Below are 23,651 nucleotides of genomic sequence, written 5' to 3'. Positions count from 1 at the left end.
CAGGTCTAACACACTGTGATTCAAGGGCTGGTCTTCAAAGCAACACAGAGTATATGGCCTGGTGGCTCCCCGCCCAGGAAGAAGGACATTCTGTTGCTCTGTGATATGTTAGGAGGGAGAATTTCCTGCACACGGTTCACTTACAGTCAGCCGTTACTCTGCTGTTCTGTTTTGGAATATCAGTGTCAAGCTTCCCATTTTGGAAAGGGAGCAGTAGGGAATGAGAAGGGGGGAGAGGTTCTTGTATTAATCTTTCACTCGGTTCCAGGCATTCCTAATCTATTATGTCAATTTGAGTTTATAACTAAATTTAAACGTTCAGGTTTCCCTTCCAGGGATGGGGAGGGGCAGTGAAACAGCTGCTAGGACTAGGGTGAGGCTAATAGTTGGAAGAAGCCAAACCACAGTCTATCTGCTTTTAAACTTAACAACAACAAAAAAGTGAGCAGAGCGAGAGGGAGTTGCTCCACCCCCAACACCACTGTTGCACAGACGTTTGGATCACCTCCTCAGCCAGTGAGGAGGTGAACACGGGAACAGGTGCGCCCCCCTCTTACCCCACTTCTAAGCAGGGATTATTTTGCTGCGTTCAGGGTGCCCGGTACTAATTAATCAAGGCTAGACAAAGGATATACCAGGAGGGGATGGGGTCGGGGGAGAGAAGCCAGGAGCCATGTAGCATGTACATTAGAGATGACATCATTGAAAGAGATTTGGCCCTCCTCTTCCCGGAGCTGGAAGCTCGCATGTCTGTGCAGGAGCCAAAGCGGGGTTGCTTGGGCGGGGGCGTGGGGGCGGTGAATTGGTGAGAGGAGGCGTGCCGGTACTAGGGAGAGGTGTGGAGATGCGAAAGGCAGACCTGGAGTCAGCCGGCGAGCAGAGAAATCGCGGGGGCTGAGGTCTTTGCGCCGCTCCGAGCTCCGCCCCTGCGCTCGGCAGCCGCGCTCGGCCCTGAGAGGGGCACGCCTGTTTGGGGGTGGGGAGTATTGCACTGGCGCTGGGGGGCGGGGGTAAGTGGTGGCGGTGGCGGTGGAGAGCCGCCTGCGCATGTCAAGGCTGACGGAGCACACACGGTCGGGGCGCCTGGAGAAGGGCGGCTGGTCACGCGCCACCCAGGGTCTGGGCCCCTGCACGATCTGCAGGCGAGCTCGGGGACGGGGCCCACCCACCCCACCTCTCGATCGCAGGCCGCACAGAAGCTTCCGCCTCCTTCCTGGCCCCCCTCCGGACCTCCCCGGGGAGGCTCGGCGGGTGTGGACTGGACTGAGGTGGAACGAGTTCTGTAGCTCAGACGGCAGCCCCGGTGGTTTCTGGTGTGAGGGCAGGCCCAGCTGGAGAAGGCGATCAGGGCGGACGAAGCCGGCGCTCCCAGGTCTGGGTGGATCCTGGTCGGAGCGTAACTCTCAGTAGGGAGGTGAGACGTGGATCAACAGGGACCCCTCCGGCAGCGGAGCCGCCTAGAGCCTGCCTGCCGCTCACTTCGGAGCTGAGCTTTCCCCGAGGCGCAAACAGGGGAAACAGCTGAGCGACTGGAATTGGAAGTTCCGGGTGGGCGGGGAAGGCTCTGTCCGTGGTGCTGATCCGGATCCCAGCAACGGGCTCCGGGGAGGGCGCGCCACGCTGCCGATCCACTCCCTCGAATTGGGGCAGTCCGCCAGGGTGGCTTGGAGCTGAAACCCCCGCCCGGCTCAAGAAGCCCGCAGAGCCTCCCCAGTAAACGGCACTTGGCCCTTATTTCAGTCCGAAAGTCGCTCCCTTGGAGCAGTTCGTCCCAGAGGGTTTCCTCGAAAGTACTGAGAGGGAGCAGTTGTTGACCCAGGGAATCTCTCTGTTTAGCCCCGGAAGCCACCCGCTGAAAAAGATGCCTGGCTTCAACAGATTGTTTCCCCTGGCTTCCCTCCTGCTCATTTTGTGGGGTAAGTACCAGCACCCTGCCATGCGAGATGCAGATGACAGTAATAATGCTGACAGTAATAACACTTATTGATGTCGTTGGTGAAAACGAGGAGCCCTGGCTGACTTCCCCCTGTGCATGTCTGCCAGACACGGGATCCAGAGGGGTTCCATGAGAGCTGGGATTCTGAGATTGGAAAAAGGCCTCCCCACTCCCGTGCTGCTTTATTCCTGAACTTCCCTTGGTGGTTTTTCCACCCTTCCTCCCGTTTCCTGTTAATTTCTAAGTATTTTTTCCCTTTCCCGTAGCTGAAAGAGCATGCAGTCACATTCATTATTTAAAAATCTCGGTTACCGTTACATTTCATTTCTCAATGAGGTCTTTGAATTAATTTTTATATATTAAAAAAATCTGGATGCGTGCATTTTGAGAATGAAACTAGTTGTTGATCCATCTGTTTAATTTCAATAAGTAAAACAGGCTTCAGCCATTTGCAGCGATATATTAGATAAATAGGCACCTGGGAGTTGCATCTTTCTTCTTTTTCATGAGCATGTGGAATTAAGGTGCTTTGGTGTTTGGGGGGCTGAGTTTTTTGCCTTTAACGATAAATAGGTTCTTGTTTGTCTGCTGTGAAGGAGTGAGGTGACCTTCTCCCTCTAAATAAGGGAATCCTATACTTGCAACAGTAAGGCTGAGCAGAGTGGTGTTAGAGATGGGCTTGGAGTGGGGTGTCTGCATGTGTGTAGTGGGAGTTAATGAGTCTACATGATAATGTCTGAATGTGTGATTGAGAGAATGCTTTACTGTGTTGACGTATGTCTCAGGGTCTGAATGTGTATGCTAGTGTATGTCAGAGCATGTTAGCATGGGCATCTGCATGGATTGATGAGGATGTAGTAGTGTGTGTGTGTGTGTGTGTGTGTGTGTGTGTGTGTGTGTGTGTGTGGTTGTTGTGTAGTTATGGGCATTTCAGTATTGGCAACTTAGATCCTCAGGTCAAATATAGGTGCTCTCCAGTTGATAATTGCTTTATATGATCTTAGCTACATACCTCCATGTTAAAAATCAATAACCAGTATAATTAGATGTGAGCAGGCCCACCTGCCTTACTGAAACTAGGTATAGGATTATGCTCTGTGGTTGGCAGGGAACTCATTCTGCTGGTGCAGTGGCAGATATGCTGATGGGAACAGCCTCTTTACCTTAGTATCACTTTATTAAGCCTCCAGGACTAACTCTGGCTGCCAGCATTATCTGGATTTTGCATGTGACCAGAAGCAGAGCCAAGCTTCCTGTTGAACAAAATGCCTGATGAGACAGGCTGGGAAGGACAAAGAGGGAGAGTAATGCCAGTCCCAAGGGCAGACTCACCGCCACCCATCCCCAGTAGGGTAGACCAGACCTGAAGATGAAGCAGACATAATAGGTCGCCAATGATCTCACCTGCCTTGAAGACTTAAGGCTGTGATTTCCTCAGGGGGAGGCTAAGACTAGGGGGTTTAGGAGAGGTTAGTTGGGCTGTATAAGAAAGAGCATGAGTAAAGCAATGAGAGATGAAGTTGTAGAGAAGGTTGGGGAGAGATTCTACAGAGCCTTTCTTCCCAAACCCTAATTTAAGCTTTTAGCATATTTGGCTGAATTCTAGTGGAGGGGGACCTTTTGACTAGGACTTACAAAGCCTGGATTGGAGTCTTAGCTCTGCCACTAGCTTGCTATGTAATAACCTTAGAGTATTTTGTTCCTCATATATGTACATTTGGAAATACATAAGTTTGGAAATTGGGGCAGATGATATCTAACGTCCCTTTTAGCTGCACAATTGAATGGTAGGGTAATGTAATGTTTGCATGTAATTCCAGCATTGGAAAGCTCTTAACTTAGATGTGTTCACCCTTCCCAATATGAATGGAATTTTTTCCACTCTTTTATTTTCTGCGTGAATTGAACAAAATTCCCTTATTTCCTTCAATAAAGTATATAATAATAATAATAATAATAGAATCTACACTTGCCTTGTGCTTTACAGTTTATAAAGCAATTTTCAATCTATTTCTTCTTTTGGTCCCCATAGCAATCCTATGGTGGTAGTCAGGGAAAGCAGTATTATTTCCAATTTAGAGATGAGAAAATGAGTGCAGTGGAGGGGAAAGGACTTGCTAGAGAACTCTTACCTCTTGATTTCAGTCTTCCAGGGCTTGTTCTAGCTCCTCTTATGGACATGTGTGCTGCTATACAGGATTGCCAGGTGGGCGTCTGTCCTCTCATCCCTCTTTGGAGCCACCCTTCCACTCCTCTCCCATGCCATTGCCTTTCCTAGGGCCTTACTCATTTTTACCTCCTAGTGTCTTCTCTGTTTTTCCTCTCCAGGTCTACTCTCCCAGGTGTCGGTTGTGTTGGGGAATGTTTTCCTGTCTTCCCCCAGGAACCCATTTTATATCCCATTCTTTCAAGGCTCTGCTAAGTGACTGGCTAATCTGATAGACCAAGTCATTTCAGGGTGTTAATATCTACAAATAACATCATTTATTACCCCCCTTTGGAAAGTATTTACATTCTAATCAAAGCCTTTATTTTCTTAGCATTGTAGAGCAAAGTTAAGAGGAGCAGTATAGCAATAACCAAAGAAGAAGAAGATTTGGGGTTATTAGAGGAGTTGGTTACATACACATTACTATCCACGTGATAATAGATTGATGCTATTCCTTAGTTAAATATAATCATAAGTAATATATTCTTCCTTCTCTGGTTTCCTCATTATTACTATAGACATTGAAGAGGAGACCATGGGTCAAATGATTTGGCCAAGATTATTCCAGGAGTTTATTATTTACAGTCAGCAATGTGGGTTGAATGTCGACCATATGTACAGTCTTTTCTTGGATATCCAGAGGATTTCTTGGAAAGAGAGGCAATAGTGTACTGGAGACTTACAGGGTGAAGAAATATACTTTACCTTTTGGTGGAAGGAGCAGCGAGTCATATTGCAAAGGAAGGCAAACAAGGATGAGAGGATTCTGTGGCCATTTTGCAATGTTCTATCCAGGACCTCATGAATTAAATTGACCTCATGAGCTGAGTTCTTTCTTAGGACTTCAAACCGGACTTTGGCAAGGAGAAGGCGATCAGTGGGGCTTGCTATCTGATGATACCTTGGATTACTCAGGGGCAACTCAGAACAAAGAGAGGCTGCCGTGCCCTACTCACCGTCCTGACTGCGTGTATTCTGCCTTCCCTCCTTTAACTCTAAATGAACTAACCGTGTTTATATTTAAGACCAACTCATCTACTTGTTCACTAGAGGCTATCACCTCTCACCTATTCAAGGATGTTAGTCCAGCAAACTACACACTTTCAAGCCCCAGCAGCTCTACTGTTCCCTTCATCCAAGCAAAGTCATTGAACCACCTCTCAGTCTGATCACTGTACCAGCCTCTTAACTGTTCTCTTTGCTTCCACCCTTATCCTTCCTCACCTCTTCAGTTTATTCCCAACATAGCAGTCAGATCAGGTAATTTTGTATAAATCATGTCATTCTTCCACTCAGCAGCCCCCAATGCTCCCATGTCACTCAAAGCAAAAGCCAAAGATCTAACTGTGGGCTGGAAGAGCAGCCATGATCCGGCTCTGACTTATTTCTCCTGCCTCATCTCCTCCTACTCTCACTTTGTGCCCTGTACTTTATTGTGCTTTTTGCTTTTGCCAACACACTCCCACCCTAGGGCTCTCGAGTTGCTATCTCCTCTGCACACCTTCACACAGATATTCATACAGCTTGCTCCCTCCTTTCTTTCCTTCAACACCTGCTCGAGGTCACCTTCTCAGTGAGTCTCTGATGATTCTATGCACACTCTAACTCCTCTATTCTGTTTTATTTTTTCTTATAATTGCACTTATTGCAGTTTAATGTTGCTTATTTTCTCTCTCCTTCCACGGGAATGTGGGCTCCATGAGAGCAGGGATGGTTTCTGTTTTGTCCCCTGTTGTGTTCTCAGTGCCTAGAGCACACAATAAGCACTCGATGTATGTTGAATGAGTGAACAAATAAGTGAAGGAAAATAACATTAACGAATGTACAAAGCACATTCGTAGAAATCATCCCATAGAATTTGCATGACACATCTATTAGATAAATATTGTTTTCAGCATTTTGTTGGTGCATAGACTGAGTCTCAGAGAGGTTAGACAGTCTACCAAACTGGGAATTCTCTGGCGGTCCAGTAGTTAGGACTCTGTGCTTTCACCGTAGGGACCTGGGTTCTATCTCTGTTTGGGGAACTAAGATCCTGCAAGCTGTGCAGTGCGGCCAAAAAGAGTCTATCGAACCCAAGCCTTCAGCTGCCCAATACCGTCTTTCTTCTGCCTCTATGAGTGTAACTGTACATTCCTTGGTACATTTTCCTATTCTCCTCTGAAGTCATCATCATTGAACTAACTCATCTTTACCACGTCTCATTAAATATGAATGTGCCCCGAGGCTCCCTGCTACATGGGGTTCTCAATGCACACTCTACACCTCTATCCACTCCCAAACTTTTGCACAGACCATGCTTTTTTTTTTTTAAAACCAGGCCTATACTCAAGTTTTCAAACTCTTCATATTCTGAAAATGTTTCTGATCAGTTCTCTCTAGATACGGACCCTCCCCCGATTAAAGCGATGACCCATATGCAGAAGCAGGAGAGCCTCTTGCAGGCTGCCTGATAAAACCACCCCCCGCTTGCTGAGAGTTTAAAGCCAATAAAATTTATTTGACCTTGATATGTTAAATTTTATCATAGTGCCTCTAGTTTTTAAACCCTATGTCTAAAAATTAAATCTGTTGCTTTCTGAGTCAAATATTTCATTTTTTGACTCATAGTCGGTCAGTCTCATTTTAAGTTCTAAATAAAGCTTTTCTCTGCTTTTAGAAAGAACTGTCTGCCAGTAGAGGAACAGACTGACCATTCACTGTGGACTAGTTTTTAAATTACTACGTGTATTATTTCATTTTTTAGGGGTTCTGTTTTTATTATTAATGAGAAGGTAGCCTCAGAAGGGGTTGGAAGTTCTGATACAAGAATCATTGGTGATCCATCTCACTTTTGAGTCTTCTGTATAACAGGCAAACTCTCTTACCAAATAGTCTTTCGAATTTGTTAACAGCTTCAGCACCAGAAAAAAAAAATTTTTTTTAAATTGAGTTAGCTTTACTTTCATGTGACTTTTGCAGTTGGAAAGAATCTATTTTCTCTTCCACAGGCCAACCTTCAAATATTTGAAGACAGGTGCGTCGGTGTTCAAGCTAAGCACTTCCGGTCCCCGCTTTGTTCTTACCAGACTTTGCCCCCAGACCCTTCTCCATCTTGCTTTCCTCTGCACATGCACTTGTTGAAAACTTCCTTTCGTACGATGTGACACCCTGAACTGATCATAGTGGTCCAGATTTGCTCTGAACCGCACAGGGAACTGCTCCTCCTTTGTCCTGCAGTGTACATCTGATAACACAGCCCACGTTTGCACTTGCTTTCTTGGCAGCCACGTCCCACTTTTGATTCATTCTGAATTTTCCGTCTGATGTACTTACCCTCTTTAATGGGCCATGAGCTTCTAGAGGGCAGGAACTATAAGTCCAGGCCTGCGGGTGGCCTCCAAGGTGCCCCCCAATCTGACTCCCCCTTTTTTTGTTTTTTACTTTTTTGAATTTTGTTTTTATTTTATTTTAATTTTTATTTTTTAAATTATTTTCTCCTTCTCCCCTTCCTCATTTTTAACTGCGTGTCTCTCTCTCCTCCTTGGGTGAAGCGTCATCGCTCCAGCCCCAGGGTCAGCTCACCGTTCTCTTCCTTGCTGCTCCGTCCTCCACCATGCATCAGAATTACCTACATTTGCCATAAAACACAGATATGATTACATCTCTCTAAGGCTTTAAAACATGTGACCCCTCCTATTGTGAAGGGCATACAGAGGTCTTCACAACATGGGTCCGATCTACCTTTCTGGCCTTAAGTCTCACCATCCTTCTCTTCGTCTCTTCCCAGCCCAGCCAGGAGTAACTGCCTCTCCTCTAGTATGTCACTCACCATGGTCTGGTTTTATGACAGGAGTATGTGTTCCCTGCTAGACTATAAATGTCTTTAGGGCGTGAAGCGTGTTTTATTCATCTTTGTATCTCAGCGTCAGGCCTGACATAGAGTAGATTTCTGTGGGTGTTGGTGGAATGAAGGGGTGCATGGGTGGTGGATGGATGGATGCATGGGTGCCCTGTTTCCCACCTTGACTCTAAGTCCTTGAGGGCAGAGCTGAGGTACGAGCTGTACCGCATCGCTGCTGCTTCCAGGGAGGCTTGCAGTCAATGCTGGCTCATCCCTGCCCGTTGTGAGAGGGTGTACCTGGGGAGACACGTACACGCGCATGCTGTTTTCCAGTTTGTCTCATGATATTCTGCCTTCTCTGTCTCTCCTCCCCCCCTCCTTGTTCTCCACTGCCTCTCCCCTAACGCCTCCTGTCCCTTCCCTGGCGTCCGGGCTCTCCCCAGCTGGTGTCTGCTTCCCCGTGTGTGTGGAAGTGCCCTCGGAGACGGAGGCGGTTCAGGGCAACCCCATGAAGCTGCGCTGCATCTCCTGCATGAAGAGGGAGGACGTTGAGGCCACCACGGTGGTGGAATGGTTCTACAGGCCCGAGGGCGGTAAAGATTTCCTTGTATGTCTGACTGCTGACTCTGCCCTTTGTTTCGCTGGCCTCTGCCATTGTGTGCCTGGCTCCCGACAGCCTGGGAAATGACGATCTGAGGAACACTGGCTCTTTCTCTCCAAAGCACTGACAGCTCCTCTGCAGATAACTGACAGCCTTAGTTTAGCCCAGCCTCTGAGAAAGGGAGGGCTCCAGGCCAGCTCTGGGCACTCCTGGTTACAGGCAGGGTAAGAAGGAGAAAGGCATGAATAGTATTTAGAGCCTACTGTGTGCCAGTCACCCCACTAGGCACTGTGCAGGTGTTTTCATCGAACGTCTGCACCATCCTGCTGGATGGATTAAATTCACAGAAACATTGAAATAACTCCAAGGGTCATTAAATGAGATAGCATAGGTTACCTCATTTCAGTCTCACAATCTCAGTGAAACAAGAATGTCAGGCATGACCAAGACTGATGTGCAACAGGTACACACACATCAGTGGGTAACATATTTAAATAGTCCTATAGTTGTTACTTGTGCCAAATCTCCCAAGTGGCTTCATCACCATCCTTCCTGCTAGGAACCTCCAGACCTCCCACGATGTGGGAACTAAGGGATCAGCCATGGCCAATGTCAGTTCTGACTGGTTGGTGCCAGTGCCAAAACGGTTGTTATATACTTTGAACACCAACTTGGGGATGACCATTATTCACATTGTCACTGTCTTTGGAGCCAGGCTGCCTGGGATTGATTTCTTTTTTTTGCGGTACGCAGGCCTCTCCCTGCTGTGGCCTCCCCCGTTGTGGAGCACAGGCTCCGGACGCGCAGGCCCAGCGGCCATGGCTCACGGGCCCAGCTGCTTCGCGGCATGCGGGATCCTCCCGGACCGGGGCACGAACCCACGTCCCCTGCATCGGCAGGCAGACTCTCAACCACTGCGCCACCAGGGAAGCCCATGGGGATTGATTCTTGACTCCACAACTTATTTTAACTCTGTGTCCTTGGACAAACTGCTTAACCTCTCTCTCTGTGCCTCAGTTTCCTCATCTGTAAAATGAGGATATAAGCCATAGCTACCTCACAGAGCTGTTACCAGGACCCACGTGCTATAATTTTTAATGCGTTGAGAATAGTTCTGGAATACAAGAAGTACTGTAGAAGTGTTTGATAGAGAACACACACACACACAAATGGGGCAACTAAGGATCAAAGAAGTTAAGTTAGTAAGACAGCTTAGATTTGAACCAGGTCGTCTGACAGCAGATACAAAGCCCTTTTTACTGCACTGCCTCATCTTCCTGGGGGCAAGTTTTTCCCCACAAAGACCTAATGGAGACACAACATTAGGATGAAATTGAGTTTTGTTTGCCCTTCTGTCTAGCTCTCCTAAAGCTGGACTCATTTCTCACTCTAGGCTGGATGTGCCATTCTGATGTGGCTTTGCTGTACTCAGGTGCCAGGCCTGGGACAGTGGGCTTCCTAGTGCCTGGCTCAGGGCTGAGCGCAACCGAGGCTAGTGCGTAGGTGACAGGAGCCTGGACGTCTTGACCAGATGCAAAGGTCCCCACGAGCCTCAGGTCTGTTCATATGCCAGCCACCTGCTCTGCTTCCAGGCCTGCCCAAAGTGAGGAGAAGGTGACTCAGATGGAGGAAAAGAAACTTAAAAAAGTGTGCTGGAAATACAGAACAACACTAATAGAAATTTTTGTGACAATGAACGTGTTCCATATCCGTGCTGTCCAATTCAGTAGCCACCAGCCACAGGTGGCACTGAACACTTGAACTGTGGCTAGCGCAACGGGGAAACTGAATGTTACATTTTGTTTCATTCCTGGTAAGTTAAATTTTAATGTAAGTAGCCACACGTGGCAAGCAGAAACTAGATGGACTGCACAGCTGTAGAAGGAAACAACAAAAAAGGTATGTCAGAAGGTGGAAGTGTTTGAGAAGAGAAACGTAGAGACCACATTTCAGATCTAATTTCTCCCAGAGTGGAAGAGCTGATGTGTGCACATTGGCTGGCAGCTCTCTGCTCATGTGGGCCACTTAAGCAGCCTGGGTCCCCTTCCTGCGGCCTGGCCCCGACTGCTCACATCCCCTCCAAGGGGACCAGCTCCGAGAGACACTTTTGGAGGCCAGAGCTCTCAGACGTCTTCATGACGAATGAAGCTGCCTCTCTGCCTTAGTCTCTCCCCGGCTGCCCCCATGACCCACCTTTCTCTCTTGTTCTCTCTGCCTCCTTCCAATCCTTCCTTTCTCTCAATTTCCCCCTCCTGATCTCCTGTACACTTCACTCACCTACCTCTGTCCTCTTCCTTTCCAGCCCTTTTCCCTGCCCACCTCTTCCTGCCTTGTCCATGTGCCCTGACACCTGGGTGCCTTTGCCCGTCTTTCCCTGTCTTTGCTCTCTTCCCTGCCCTCCTCTGAGATGCCCAGCCCACTCCCACATTTGGGAGCTCCTGGTAACACTGTCCCCGTCCCCACATCCGAGCACCATTCTGGTCCTTTTCTCCGCCCTGTCCCCACCTCTACCTTGTCTTCTCTCCTACACCCTCTGCTTCTCTACCTGCAGATCTACGAGTACCGGAACGGCCACCAGGAGGTGGAGAGCCCCTTCCAGGGACGCCTGCAGTGGAACGGGAGCAAAGACTTGCAGGACGTGTCCATCACTGTGCTCAATGTCACCCTGAACGACTCCGGCCTCTATACCTGCAACGTGTCCCGGGAGTTTGAGTTTGAGGCACATCGCCCCTTCGTGAAGACCACCCGGCTGATCCCCCTCCGTGTCACCGAGGAGGGTAAGGCTAGGGCACAGGCTCCCTTGGGTGCCCTGCTCTCGGGGGAGGGAGGACAGCGGGTTTCCACATAAATGAGCCCCTTGCAGAATGCAAAACCCCATGTATCTGGAGTGGTGATATCTAAAAATGTCACCACTGGCTTGTCCTCCTGGGGCGGCCAGCTTTCTGCAAGCCACCCGAAAGCTTGCCTCTCTGTGTCTTTCCTCAAAGCAGAAAGGCTTGGAGATGATAGTGCAGTAATCTTGACCTGGAATCTCACCTTTAGAGAAAGAGGACAGCCTCCCTGAAGCCTAAAACTGCCAAGACAGTTATACCTACTCTGGCCTGCACTGAATCTCAGATTCAATGGGCTCAGAGAAATCTCCTGAGGTTCTCTAGAGGTCATCTACCCTCTTGTCTGTGACTCATACAAACCTCTGAACTAGCGGTGCTCAAACTTCAGCCAGCCTCAGATTCCCCTGCAGGACTTCTTTTTTTTTTTGCATTACGCGGGCCTCTCACCGTTGTGGCCTCTCCCGTTGCGGAGCACAGGCTCCGGATGCGCAGGCTCAGCGGCCATGGCTCACGGGCCCAGCCACTCGGCGGCATGGGGGATCTTCCTGGACCGGGGCACGAACCCGTGTCCCCTGCATCGGCAGGTGGACTCTCAACCACCACGCCACCAGGGAAGCCCCCTGCAGGACTTCTTAAACCCAGGCTTTCTGATTCCATAGATGGAGCTTGACAAAAAAAGTTTCCAGGAAATGCTGTTGCTGCTGGGGACCGCATTTTGAGAACAACTGCTGTAAACCAAAGTCTGACAGCCTCTGTCTTCTGCCTCCCTCCACAGTAGTCATACAAGCAAACCCCTCCCCATCCGTGGCGTCTCTCGTTATATAACCTCACTTTCAGCTATGAGAAGGGGAAACGCGGTTTGCTCTCCAATCTTTAAATGTTCCCGATTTCCCACAGCTGGTTCCTTGTTAGGCTGGGAAGTTCTTTCAAAAAGTTTCTGTTGCGATCGAATCCAGAATCTTGAGGGTGAACTTAGCACTGGCCTTGTTCTGCTTTCCATGGACTCACTGTTCAGAGCACTGTTCCATGGCTTCTCACCGTTTGCAAATGTTCCTTCATGTGGCAGAGGAGCGATATATGCATTTCCCTTTGTGTTTTCTCACCCAGGCTAAATGATGACTCCATTTTACTTAGCCCTTCCTAGACGATCTATTTCCAGCACGTTCTCAGCATTATGGCTGCCCCAAGATGCAGGTCAGTGAACAGGCAAAAGGTGTGGGGCAGGAAAGAAAGGAGAGGTCAAATTAAAGCCAGGCTCTCCCTAGAAAAGGATGCCAGGATTCCCGACTTTCAGGCCACAGGTGTATTTATTTTTTATCGTGTTACGGTGATTAAATTCATGAAGCAAACGAGGGTGCACAGCAGAGCGAGCGATGTCATGATTTAGACAAGACTGAAACGGAAGGTAGGTCAATCCAGATGGGGCACAGGGACTCTCAGGCCACTTGGCTCAGACCTGATGAGCCTCTTCCCCTCCTTGAGCCCGTCTCCTCTTGTGTGAAGCGAGGGGGTTGGACTGGGAGCTCTCTAAGGTATTTTTCTGTTCAGAAGTTCCATTATCCTCTTCTGTTTACACACCTGTGCCCCCGGGGGAAGGGAGCCTGGCGCCCTCTGCTGTTCACCCTCGGGACTGTCGGCTGGTGACAGCCAGGCCCTAGGAAGCTGCCTCTGTCTCCACCTTGTGCTCTCAAAGGCTTTTGCCTCCAGAGACCTTTGCGCAGCCAGTGGAAAGGGTGGCAAAGCGGAGCCAGTCTGCCTGCCTGCCGGGCACCAGAGCCAGACTTGGGTAAGAATAGAGGGAAAACAAGTTTGTCATCAGAGCCACAGAGCCCCTCGGGACGTTAGGGCTGGAAGGAAGCTTGGCTGTCTTTCAGTCCAAGGGTCTGAACAAAGAGCTGGCATCGGAATCGCTGTGGGGGCTTTCCTTCAGCGCAGAAGGCTCCATACCACTGCTACCGTGTGAGTGCAGCAGGTTGGGGTGCGGTCTGGCGAAAGTCAGTTGAAATGACTCCCCAGGTGGTGGGAGGGTGCAGCTCTGACGCCCTCGTGTTGTGGCTGGGAGACAGAGCTCTGGAAGAGGAGGGCTCGCCCAGACATGAAGCACGTTAGTACCAGAAGCAGGACTGCGGTCCAGATCTTTGCCTCTATTACCTGTGTTTCCACTGCATCTTTTCCCTCCACCACCGCCTACTCCCTGCCACTTTTTCTTTTTCTCTCTTCCCCTGACCCCGTGACCCCTTTGGCAGCCCTCTGCATCCCCATCCCCAGATAGTCACTGCTCTCATACTGCTGCACGCTCCACCATGACACATTCCCCACGTCTGCTCCATCCCTGTGGTCCCAGAGAATCTCCCTGCTTCTCTTTGCTCAAGCTGGACTGATCCTGGCGTAGGCTCTCACCCCCTGGCTCTAAGACAGAAATCTGAGTTCTCTTCACCTAGAGGTAAATACAGCTACTGAGTACAGCTTCCTGTGGTACTACTTCTGGCTACTGCATTTAAAAAGAAATAGGGGGGCTTCCCTGGTGGCGCAGTGGTTGAGAGTCTGCCTACCGATGCAGGGGACACGCGTTCGTGCCCCAGTCCGGGAAGATCCCACATGCCGCGGAGCGGCTGGGCCCGTGAGCCATGGCCGCTGAGCCTGCGCGTCCGGAGCCTGTGCTCCGCAACGGAAGAGGCCACAACAGTGAGAAGTCTGCATACCGCAAAAAAAAAAGAGAAAGAAATAGGGTGCTTGAAGTTGAGCAGATCGCAAACCAGACCGTTGTCAGCCCGTGAAAAGACATTTGATGTGTCTGGCATTCTCCTGTACCTCAAGCTGCATCTGTGACCTCCAGCTCCAGTTAGGAAACCTGGGTGATCCTGGAGCCCTTGGACTGCTTCTCTGAGGTGAAGGTCATGGCTGTGCCTATATTGTGCTTTTAATGAGCAAGGCCTTGGGGATGACTTATGCCCTATGAATAACCATGAATCTAATTTGCTGCTGAGAGCTAGCAAAGGGAGATGTGGCTGCAGCCTTCCTTGCCACTAGGAAGGAATATATGTCGGGACATTTGCCATGTATTATGTTTCAGTTATTTATTTTTTTTAAATGAAAAAAAAATTTTTTTTTTTTGGCTGCACCACACGACTTGTGGGATCTTAGTTCCCCAACCTGGGATTGAACCTGGGCCCCGTCTGTGGAAGTGCCGAGTCCTAACCACTGGGCCGCCAGGGAATTCCCTATCGTGTTTTATTTGTCATTTTTGTTGGTTAGGAAACAAGGAAGATCAATATTTATTTATATTCATTTATTCCACAAATGCTTATTGAATACTTCAAGTATTCTAGGATTAGGCAACAGGCTGATAATTCAGAAATAAATATGTTCTTAGTAAGCATACAGTCAGTAGAGAAGAGAGAGAAACACATCACAGTACAATCTGGGAAGTGTTAATAACTGCACGAGAAGCTGAGGAAGGCTTCACAGAGGAGGTGACTTCCGTGGAGTCTAGAAAAATGGTTGGGAGGTTGAAAAGCAGGAGGCGATGCTGGGACAGAGGTAGCACTGGGGTGTGAGATACAATCTAGGAAGAGGGAAGAGAAAGAAGAAACGTCCACAGATCCCAAAAGACCACAGTGTGTATGAGTAGAGAGGTTTTGCTGGCCAACCGAATGGAGATGAGGTGAGGAAGCCTGCACAGCGAGTGGCCTCCTGTGCCCTGTTAAGAGGGTCAGGTCTCTGTGCTGAGGGTGGTGTGGAATACTGGAAGGTTCTCAGTAGGTATATGGCAGGATCAGATCTGTGTTCCGGAAGTAGAACTCTGAGGACAGCCTGGTTAATCTGTGGAATTCTCCAACCCTCATTTCTGTTTGGGTTTGGAATGACCTGGAGGGAAGATGAGCTGGGAACGTCCTTGCTTCTCATCCAGACATGCTCAGGTCACTGGGTGGGCTGACGGCACTGTCCACGTGGCCCTGTCCATGTTTTCCGACGCCCTCTTCCTGGGGGTACCACACTCCACCACCCTAAGCTCAGAGGACAGAGTCGGCTCAACTAAGACATGTGCCTCACATCTGTGCAGACTTTTACATCTCACAAGGTATCCTTAAATACATTAGGTAATGTGTGGTACGAATTATTATCCTCACTTTACAAATTAAGAAACTGAGTCTCAAATCAGGGAAACGACTGTTCACACACCGGGAAGTAGGAAAACTGGGAACCGGCTGCATGTATCTCAGCTCCAGGATTCCTTCCAGCTCTATAACTTCTTCCTCCACCCATCATTCTCCCTCATGCCTCCCTCCAGAGCATCTGAAGAAAGTCAGTGAGAAAGCTGACAGGCAGGAGAATTAGGGGATGTTAAATCTCACTGGTACCCTCTTGTGTTCCTTTAGACCCAGTGCTTATTTAAGACATACCTAAAAATAGGCCTCGTGTATCTCAGACCTCAAGGACAGCTCTGGGTTTGTTGCACATGCATATTGTGAGCCTCACTCTCCCCCTTGCAGCTGGAGAGGACTTCACCTCTGTGGTCTCAGAAATCATGATGTACATCCTCCTGGTCTTCCTCACTCTGTGGCTGCTCATCGAGATGATATATTGCTACAGGAAGGTCTCAAAGGCCGAAGAGGCAGCCCAAGAAAATGCGTAAGTCCAAAGATGCCAAAATAATGATAGCTCGCACCTTCCGAGCGCCTGCTCTCATGGGTGAGGTGGTGAGTGATTTACACAGTCCTCCACTTTCCTCACAACAACATTTGAGGTAGGCAGCATGAATATACCCATTTTACAGATGCGAAAGCTGAGCCTGGGAAAGTTTGCCCAAGACCATTATAAGAGGCAAAGCAAAGTTTGGCTTCGTGCCTGCTAACTCGTGCCCTGCACTCTTAACCACTATGTAAAGCCCATCAGCTGCCACCACAATCCCATGACATTAGCATTATTATGACCATTTCATAGATGCTGAAGCAGTTCAAAGAGCTTAAGTGGCTTGCTGGGGCCACACAGATAATGAGAGGAGAGGCTGGGATTTGAACCGAAGCCTGTCTGGTGTCCTTGCTGTTCCCGACACATTCAGCTGTTTGCTGTAAACCACAGAGCTCATCAGGCCACCTGGGCTCTGCCATCTATTAGCTAAGGAGCTCCAAACATGTTCTTCCCCCTGGAGCTTGGCCGTGATTGAAAACCCAGAGACGGGCTCTTCTGCTCCAACGTCCGGACTGTACCTTGGCCATTTTCGCCAAGGCCCTAGTCACTCGAGCACAGGTAACAGATGATGGGGTCTGAGAGTCTAAGGGGCCATGTTGGCTTGTTATTTGGGGAGAGGAAAGATAGAAAATAACCCTCACAGATTTACACAGTGGAGGTGATAAGCTAAAAACCCTAGGCTATTATCACCTAGAAATGCTTGAGAAAGTATCATTTTTCATGATATCTATGATCTCAGAAAAGTAAAAAATGATAACTGACCAGATAGAAGGAAAGAAAGGATACGCTGGGGAGGTTATCATTCCTGGTGACCTGGGTGATCAGATTTCAGTGCTTGAGCACAGGAAGTGCCCACACTTGCACAGGAAGTGCCCACAGCTGGCCTTGCACAAGAAAGAGTTGGAACTGAGGTCACCAGCAGAACCAGGATCCTCAGAGGGCTACAGCTCGTGCAAAAGATAGATCAGTAAAGAATCATCAGTCCACCAGCCCAGAGAAAAGCCAAGGAAACATATCTACCTGGCCTGACTCCAAGTAGAAACATAAAAGATTCTTGAGAACCGGTAACCACAAGCCTGCTCTCACAATGTTTGGGATTTAAATTTATGCTACCCACATGATCCAGGAACCTCTAAGCTGAGAAAGTCAATAAAAAAAAAATTAGTCCCCAGACAGCGATAACCATGTAGACGCAAATGAAAAACTGTTTTCTGAAGGGACCCACTTTTAGCTGAGGCTTAACAGTGCTCCCCAGATAAAGCATTGCTGAATCTGATTCCACAGTCTCATCCAAAACTAAAAGACACAGCAGGAAATAATCCAGCATGAGAAAGAGAAGTAACAGATGGCAGGATTAAACCCCGGGAGCTTCAGACACAAGAAGGACCTGGTAGAATATAGAAAAGAAATTTGCTTAAAAGAGTTAAAACAAGAGGAGGAACCAAAACACAAGAATACAACAAGTTATTAAGAAAAAAGAACAGGCAGATTTGAACAGGAATAAAGAAAAACCTGGAAATGAAAAATACAGTCAATAAAATTCAAAACTCAGTGGATTGGTTCACCAGAGATTGGATACTGGTAACCAGAAGATAAACATAAGGAAGTTTCACAGAATGAAGCACAGAGATATAAAAAGGTGGAATATCACAAAGAAATAGGAAGACAAAAATTAAGAAGATCGATTAGAATAGAAGAGAGAAAATGGAGGAGAGACAATATTCAGAGATACAGCGGCTAAGGAAAGGTATGACTCTTCAGATTCGGGCAGCACAATGTGTCCTGAGCAAGATAAATACATATAAGTCTAAACCTAAACACCAACCACCTTGAAACTGATCGATGGCAGCAACTAGTATAACCTACAGCAAATATCATCTATGTGGCAACTTTAGAAGAACTGCCTGTAATATTAGAAACATGTCAAGGATACCTGCTTCTATTCTATACTGGAGATCCTAGGTGGTGCACTAAGTAAATACAAAAAAAGAAAAAAGAAAAAGAAAAAAAGAGTAAGAATTGTAAAGAAAGAAACTAAATTATCATTCACAGCCAATATGATTCCCTATATAGAAAATCCAAGGGAATCTATAGACAAACTATTAGAACTAGTAAGAACATTTCATAAGATTGTTGATACAAATCAAAATATTTATAAATATAAAAGCACCTATATTCCAGCCACAAAAATTTAGAGAAACATCTCAATATTTAAAACATTTTTAAAAATTCAATTACAATAGCAACAAATACTCTCCAGCACCTGGGAATAAATCTGATAAAAACGTGTAAGATATTTAAGGAGAAAATTACAAAATTTTACTGAAAGATTTGAGTTAAATAAATGAAGACTAAAACCTCACTGTTACAAACATAGCAATTCTCTTCCAAATTAATCTGCAAATTCAGTAAAATTCCCATCAAAATACCCAATGGGTTGTTCAAGGAACTTGATAAGCGGATCTTAAAAGTCATACAGAAGCCCAGAGGCTAAAACTAGTCTAAGCCAGAGGACGGTCAGATAGTAAATATTTTGGGCTTTTCAGGCTACAGAGGGTCTCTGTCCCCTATTGTTCTTTCATTTTGTTTGTGTGCAACCCTTTAAACAATTAACAGCCTTTATTAGCTCATGGGCCATAGTTTGCCTATTTCAAAGAACAATAAGTTTGGGGGAGGTGGCTGGTAGGAGTTTTCCTGTCAGATATAAAGATTTCTTATACAGCTATTAGAGTAAAGATTTTATGATACTGGACTTCCCTGGTGGTGCAGTGGTTAAGAATCCGCCTGCCAATGCAGGGGACATGGGTTCGAGCCCTGGTCCTGGAAGATCCCACCTGCCACGGAGCAACTGAGCCCATGTGCCACAACTACTGAGCCTGCGCTCTAGAGCCCACGAACCACAACTACTGAGACCACATGCCACAACTACTGAAGCCCGTGCACCTAGAGCCCATGCTCCACCAATAAGAGAGGCCACCACAATGAGAAGCCCGTGCACTGCAACGAAGAGTAGCCCCCACTCGCTGCAACTAGAGAAAGCCCGCGCGCAGCAACGAAGACCCGACACAGCCAAAAATAAAATAAATAAATTATAAGAGAAAAAAGAAAGATATTTTCAAGACATGGAATCATCAAAGAAAAAGACAAATGTCTCAGAAGAAAAACTGGTAAAGCAAATGAAGTCATATTGCAGAAGTACAAACCCAAATTGCTTATAAACTTATGAAAAGATGCTCAACTTCGCCAGTAATCAGGGAAAGGAAAATTAAAAGATCTATAAAATGTAATTTCCCATCCATCAGTTTGGCTGATTTAATCTAACAGTACTAAGTCCTGAGAACAATGTGGATAAATGAGAAGACTCATACGTTGCTGGTGGAAGGAAAAAACAAAAGTATTTATTATTCTAGTCTGCTGAAAGGGCCATTCTCATTTTCTCTTGGGTAACATGGTGAGAAGGAAGTGCAGAGGTGTTCTAGAGACATCCTTGTTCCTGGGGCCCTTGCTCCTTCCCTTTTCCTGTGTTGGCACCTCTGGGTGCAAATGCACTGATTTTCTTCCCCCCTCTCTCCTCCAACAGGTCTGACTACCTGGCGATCCCATCGGAGAACAAAGAGAACTCTGCGGTACCAGTGGAGGAATAGGAGGGGGAAACCGGAGGTGATGTACAGGGAAGGGAGGGGCAGGTAGATAAGGAGGCAGGTTGTACAAGTGACCTTGACACCCACAAACCAAAATGACTTTAGATTTGGTCCCTTAGATTTCTACCCTACCCAGAGTCCCCACCCTCAGGGTACTTCTTTAAGTTGATGCCCAAGTAGTCATGGAGCTCTGTGCGAGGTTCAAGTCCTTCAGAAGGTGAGTTGCTTTGGCCTGAGTGTTGGGGCAACTTGAACTCCTTACCCACAGTGACAAAAAAATAATTCCCCATTCTCCCTCCTACGTAAGGATCGTGGATGAGGTCAGAGAGCCTTCGGCTGGGCTGGACTGGGCTGGCAATTCTCAGTGAGCTGTTTTATCACTGGTAGGTGGCCTGAACACTGAAGCGCTGGCTACCCCATGTTCAGTGGTGTCGACAGCGTCAGGAGGGTGCCCCAGGGGCCACATCACTTCCCTCCACGCGTCCAGCCTTCAGTTCATTCATCATACATCCACTCACCTCTGAACTGCCACCTCTGACTTGCTAACTCCATCAGACCTCCACACACAAGACTTTGCCAGAACCAAGGAGCCAACATTTCTACACGACTCAACCTCAGCCTGCCCTTGCTTTCAAGCAAGCAGCTCCCATGCCAACTGGACCCCTCCCCCGTGCTCCACCTGGCTTTCAACACGTGCTGGAGCCCGCTGATTCTCCATTGCCGCAAGTGAATGGAGGGCTTAACGGAAGGAAGCTGGAGTGATTAGTCTGGGTTAAAGCAAGAGTGTCATGAAGTGGGATTCCTCGAAGTCAGTTTTTCTAAGTTCCTGGTCCACTTGGCTGGAGCATCAGAGCAAAGCATGCGTTTCTAGGCCCTCCAGTGATAGAAAGTTCATTAAGCATGGACTAAAATGTTCTCTGGACTATGGTGCTCCAGGGCTAGATCCCAAGAGGTCTCAAAGGCCTGGGTTAGGGTCAGTACTTCAAGAAGCCGAGGGCAGGGGACTTGGGAAGTCATACAACATGTTCACGATCCTCCTGGGGCAACGTGTGTGCCTTGCCAGGTGAACGCACCACCGGAGATGGCAAGGTGGCATTGTTTTCCTGTGGGCACTGGGACTGCAATTCCTAAGTTCTTCCTCTCAAAATTTCTGTGGGTCAGTATTATTACTCATACAGGAGGCAACGGAGACTCAAGACAGGACTCCACTGATAAGAGACTTCAAAGGATAAATTGGAGCAGATAGAGCCTAAGGTGCAGTCCAGTTTACACTTCCCGAGATGGGATAATTTTGTTCTTGAAAAGACTTTGAAATTGAGTTTGGCCATGGCACAGAACGCGGCGGATGGCCTGGATGAGGTTAGCTCTGATTCAGGCAATTAGAAATTGGCCAAAAAGGCAGAGAGAAGGATGTGAGGTAGATTTGAAGAATTTCTTTAGTGAAAAGATTTGTGAATCTGAGACATCTTCCAGAAGGGCAACGCATCCGGGAATGGCATTTAACTAAGACACATGTTTTTAGCCTGAGATAGATGATGGCAAATGAGTGATGTGATAGAGGAGGGACAGGCTAGGTGGCTTCCCAATATTTCACCTGTGAATTCATAATGTCCAAGGTTTTTTTTGTTTTCCCCTAGATGTTAGGAGAGCAGATGACCACTGGAAGCATTTTAGTTGATATCTCATGTTTCACTTTGAGTAACTGGTGTTAAGTGTGATGTCCTTCTGCACCTTGTGATGAGAGGGGGAAGGATGTTTATGGGATGTGAGAAGATGAAAGTGACTGGGATTCGATGAACAAAATGTCCCTCAGATCCAGGGGCATCTATGGGGAAAGATCCCACTCTCTTGGCTTTGGGCCTCACCTGACAAACTCAGTTCATCTCTGCCATCCCTGGGAAAGCACTTGAATTAGTCCTTGTTTACATATTTGAGAGTCTGATTTTATCGAAGAAAATACTTTCAATAAATTCAAGGCCTTCCTCTTCGGTAATTTCCCACACAATCTCTCTGAAATAGGGGACAGAATATAGATTTTCCTTACTTTCCTGTGACGAAAACAGGCCTGGATTACTGTGAGGTTTTCCCAGTCACGTGGATGGTGGATGAGAAGCCTGCCGCAGAAACTACTTTCTACCACTCCACCTCCCTCTTGCTTCAGTAGACCACGCATCTAACTTGTGATCTAGAATGCACGTTTTTTTTTTTCCTTTTTAAAAGCCCAACTCAGATATTTCCTGGGTGATTTTTAATGAAGCTGAATGGTACCTCTCTTTTTTTCTTATCCTTTACAAGTAATCTTCTCTAGTCTTTTCCTCCTCCTAACTTCTCAACTCTTCTCATCTTTAATGCTTTCTTTATTAAGCTATATGATTTACCAAGCATTTTAATTATCTTATTTCTTCTCCACAACTAGCTCTGTGAGGTGGATATGGCTAATACATTAACAAATGAAGAAACACGCTGTCTGAGGCTAAGAAGCTTTACCAAATCATAAGTTCACATAGTGGGTAAACAGAGAGCTAGAATTCAGGTCTTCTGAGCCCTAGCCCAGCTCTCTTTCCACTGAGACCATAGCTGCTTCCTTTCCTCTCATTTTTCTTTTTTTTACTTCCATCTAATCTTTGCCTCTCTTGCTTGTCCTGAGATGTTAAACATCTTCGCTCACCCCTAACCCCACTCCACTGCTCCTCTACCACTTTGCTTCTCGGTCCATGCTAAAACTGTGCTTTCAGTCTTAATCTCATGTTCGTTTCCCCTTTCTCGTTGGTTTGTACCTCATTATTTCTCCTGAATTGCAATTAAACTCCTTCCTGGGAGACTTGATCATGACTATAAATCCACAAGGTACTGTGATCACCAGCCTACTTCAAATCCTCACTCCCTCCCTGTTCCCCCGCATATTCCTACAAAGGACCCAGATAAATGTGCACTGCTCTGGAAGCTCTATCTGGTATGCTGTTCTATTAAAGGGCTTAGAAATGTTCTCAAGGGCTATCATCACTCTAGGAACCCCACCTGTTGTCTTGGTGCTGGATATTTCCCCTGACTGATGCTTAATAATACAATTCACTCAAGGCCAGCTCGGCTGGGTCTGGTTTTCCCTCCCCTTGGGCTTAACAGCCATGACCTTCATTGCTCAACTCTGCTGGCCCTGTGAGCACCTCGCCCAACTGACCTTTGCCATCAGCTCAGTCTTGCATCGCAGCCCCAACTCTTGTGTGGAAATACCTTGACGGTCAGCACCTGTCCCAACACCAGCCTTTATTTTCAGTCCATCTAAAAGCACTGTCCTTTAGAGTCACCACCCCCAAACACCCACACGCCCGGATTTCTGACTCTCTTGAGTTTCCGGTTTCTCCTTAGATGCCAAACTAGAAATGTTAGTAGGAAAGGAATTTTTCAGAGCAGGAATATGCTGAAAATATGTATAGAGCTATGAATGGTTAAGAGATAGTAGCTCCTTTTTTCCCCCCAAAACTACGGGATCAAAAAGGAAAACATACCCATCTCAGAATCTGTGAACCCACCTGACATAAATCAGAGAGAAAAGGCCGTGTAACTGCATCTTGGCAGGAAGAAGCAGCAAGGAGCTAGACCCATTTCAGAATATATCTTGGCTCTCCTTCCCAAGCGGAAATGGAAAAATAAAACAAAAAACACCTTCCTCTCCCATCCTTTTGTAAATGAAAAGCCCCCAACCCAGTGAGCCCTCCTAGTCACGGCAAACGTATCTGTGTAGTACTTGGTGTGCCACTACTCCGATCGTCCATTCATCCTGCATTTCAGCACCCTCTCTGCGTCAGGCACCAGTCTAGACCCTGTGCTCTGCGCCCTTAGGTTTTAAAAATATCATCATCCAAGCCTTTCCTAGTCTCTAAAACTCTACTGTGGCAGACGACCCATGTTTGGCGCCCC

At 47.4% G+C, this 23,651-nt stretch overlaps 1 protein-coding gene across 1 annotated transcript; it reads left to right on the top strand.

The window, feature by feature from the left end:
• Positions 1–1,066: 1,066 nt before the first annotated feature.
• On the top strand, positions 1,067–22,482 carry SCN3B (sodium voltage-gated channel beta subunit 3). Its single transcript, XM_024740781.1, has 7 exons — positions 1,067–1,414; positions 1,741–1,916; positions 8,412–8,575; positions 11,121–11,346; positions 15,894–16,032; positions 19,673–19,752; positions 20,121–22,482. Exons 2-6 carry the CDS (start codon positions 1,862–1,864, stop codon positions 19,734–19,736), a joined length of 648 nt encoding a protein of 215 aa, XP_024596549.1. The 5' UTR covers positions 1,067–1,414; positions 1,741–1,861; the 3' UTR covers positions 19,737–19,752; positions 20,121–22,482.
• The last annotated feature ends 1,169 nt before the right edge of the window (positions 22,483–23,651 follow it).

The sequence above is a fragment of the Neophocaena asiaeorientalis genome, unplaced genomic scaffold (genome assembly GCF_003031525.2).
Source record: "Neophocaena asiaeorientalis asiaeorientalis breed wild unplaced genomic scaffold, Neophocaena_asiaeorientalis_V1.1 scaffold308, whole genome shotgun sequence".
In the NCBI taxonomy this organism is placed as follows: Eukaryota; Metazoa; Chordata; class Mammalia; order Artiodactyla; family Phocoenidae; genus Neophocaena; species Neophocaena asiaeorientalis.
Note: the sequence above shows the minus strand (reverse complement) of the source record. Positions and strands in the feature narration are given on the sequence as shown.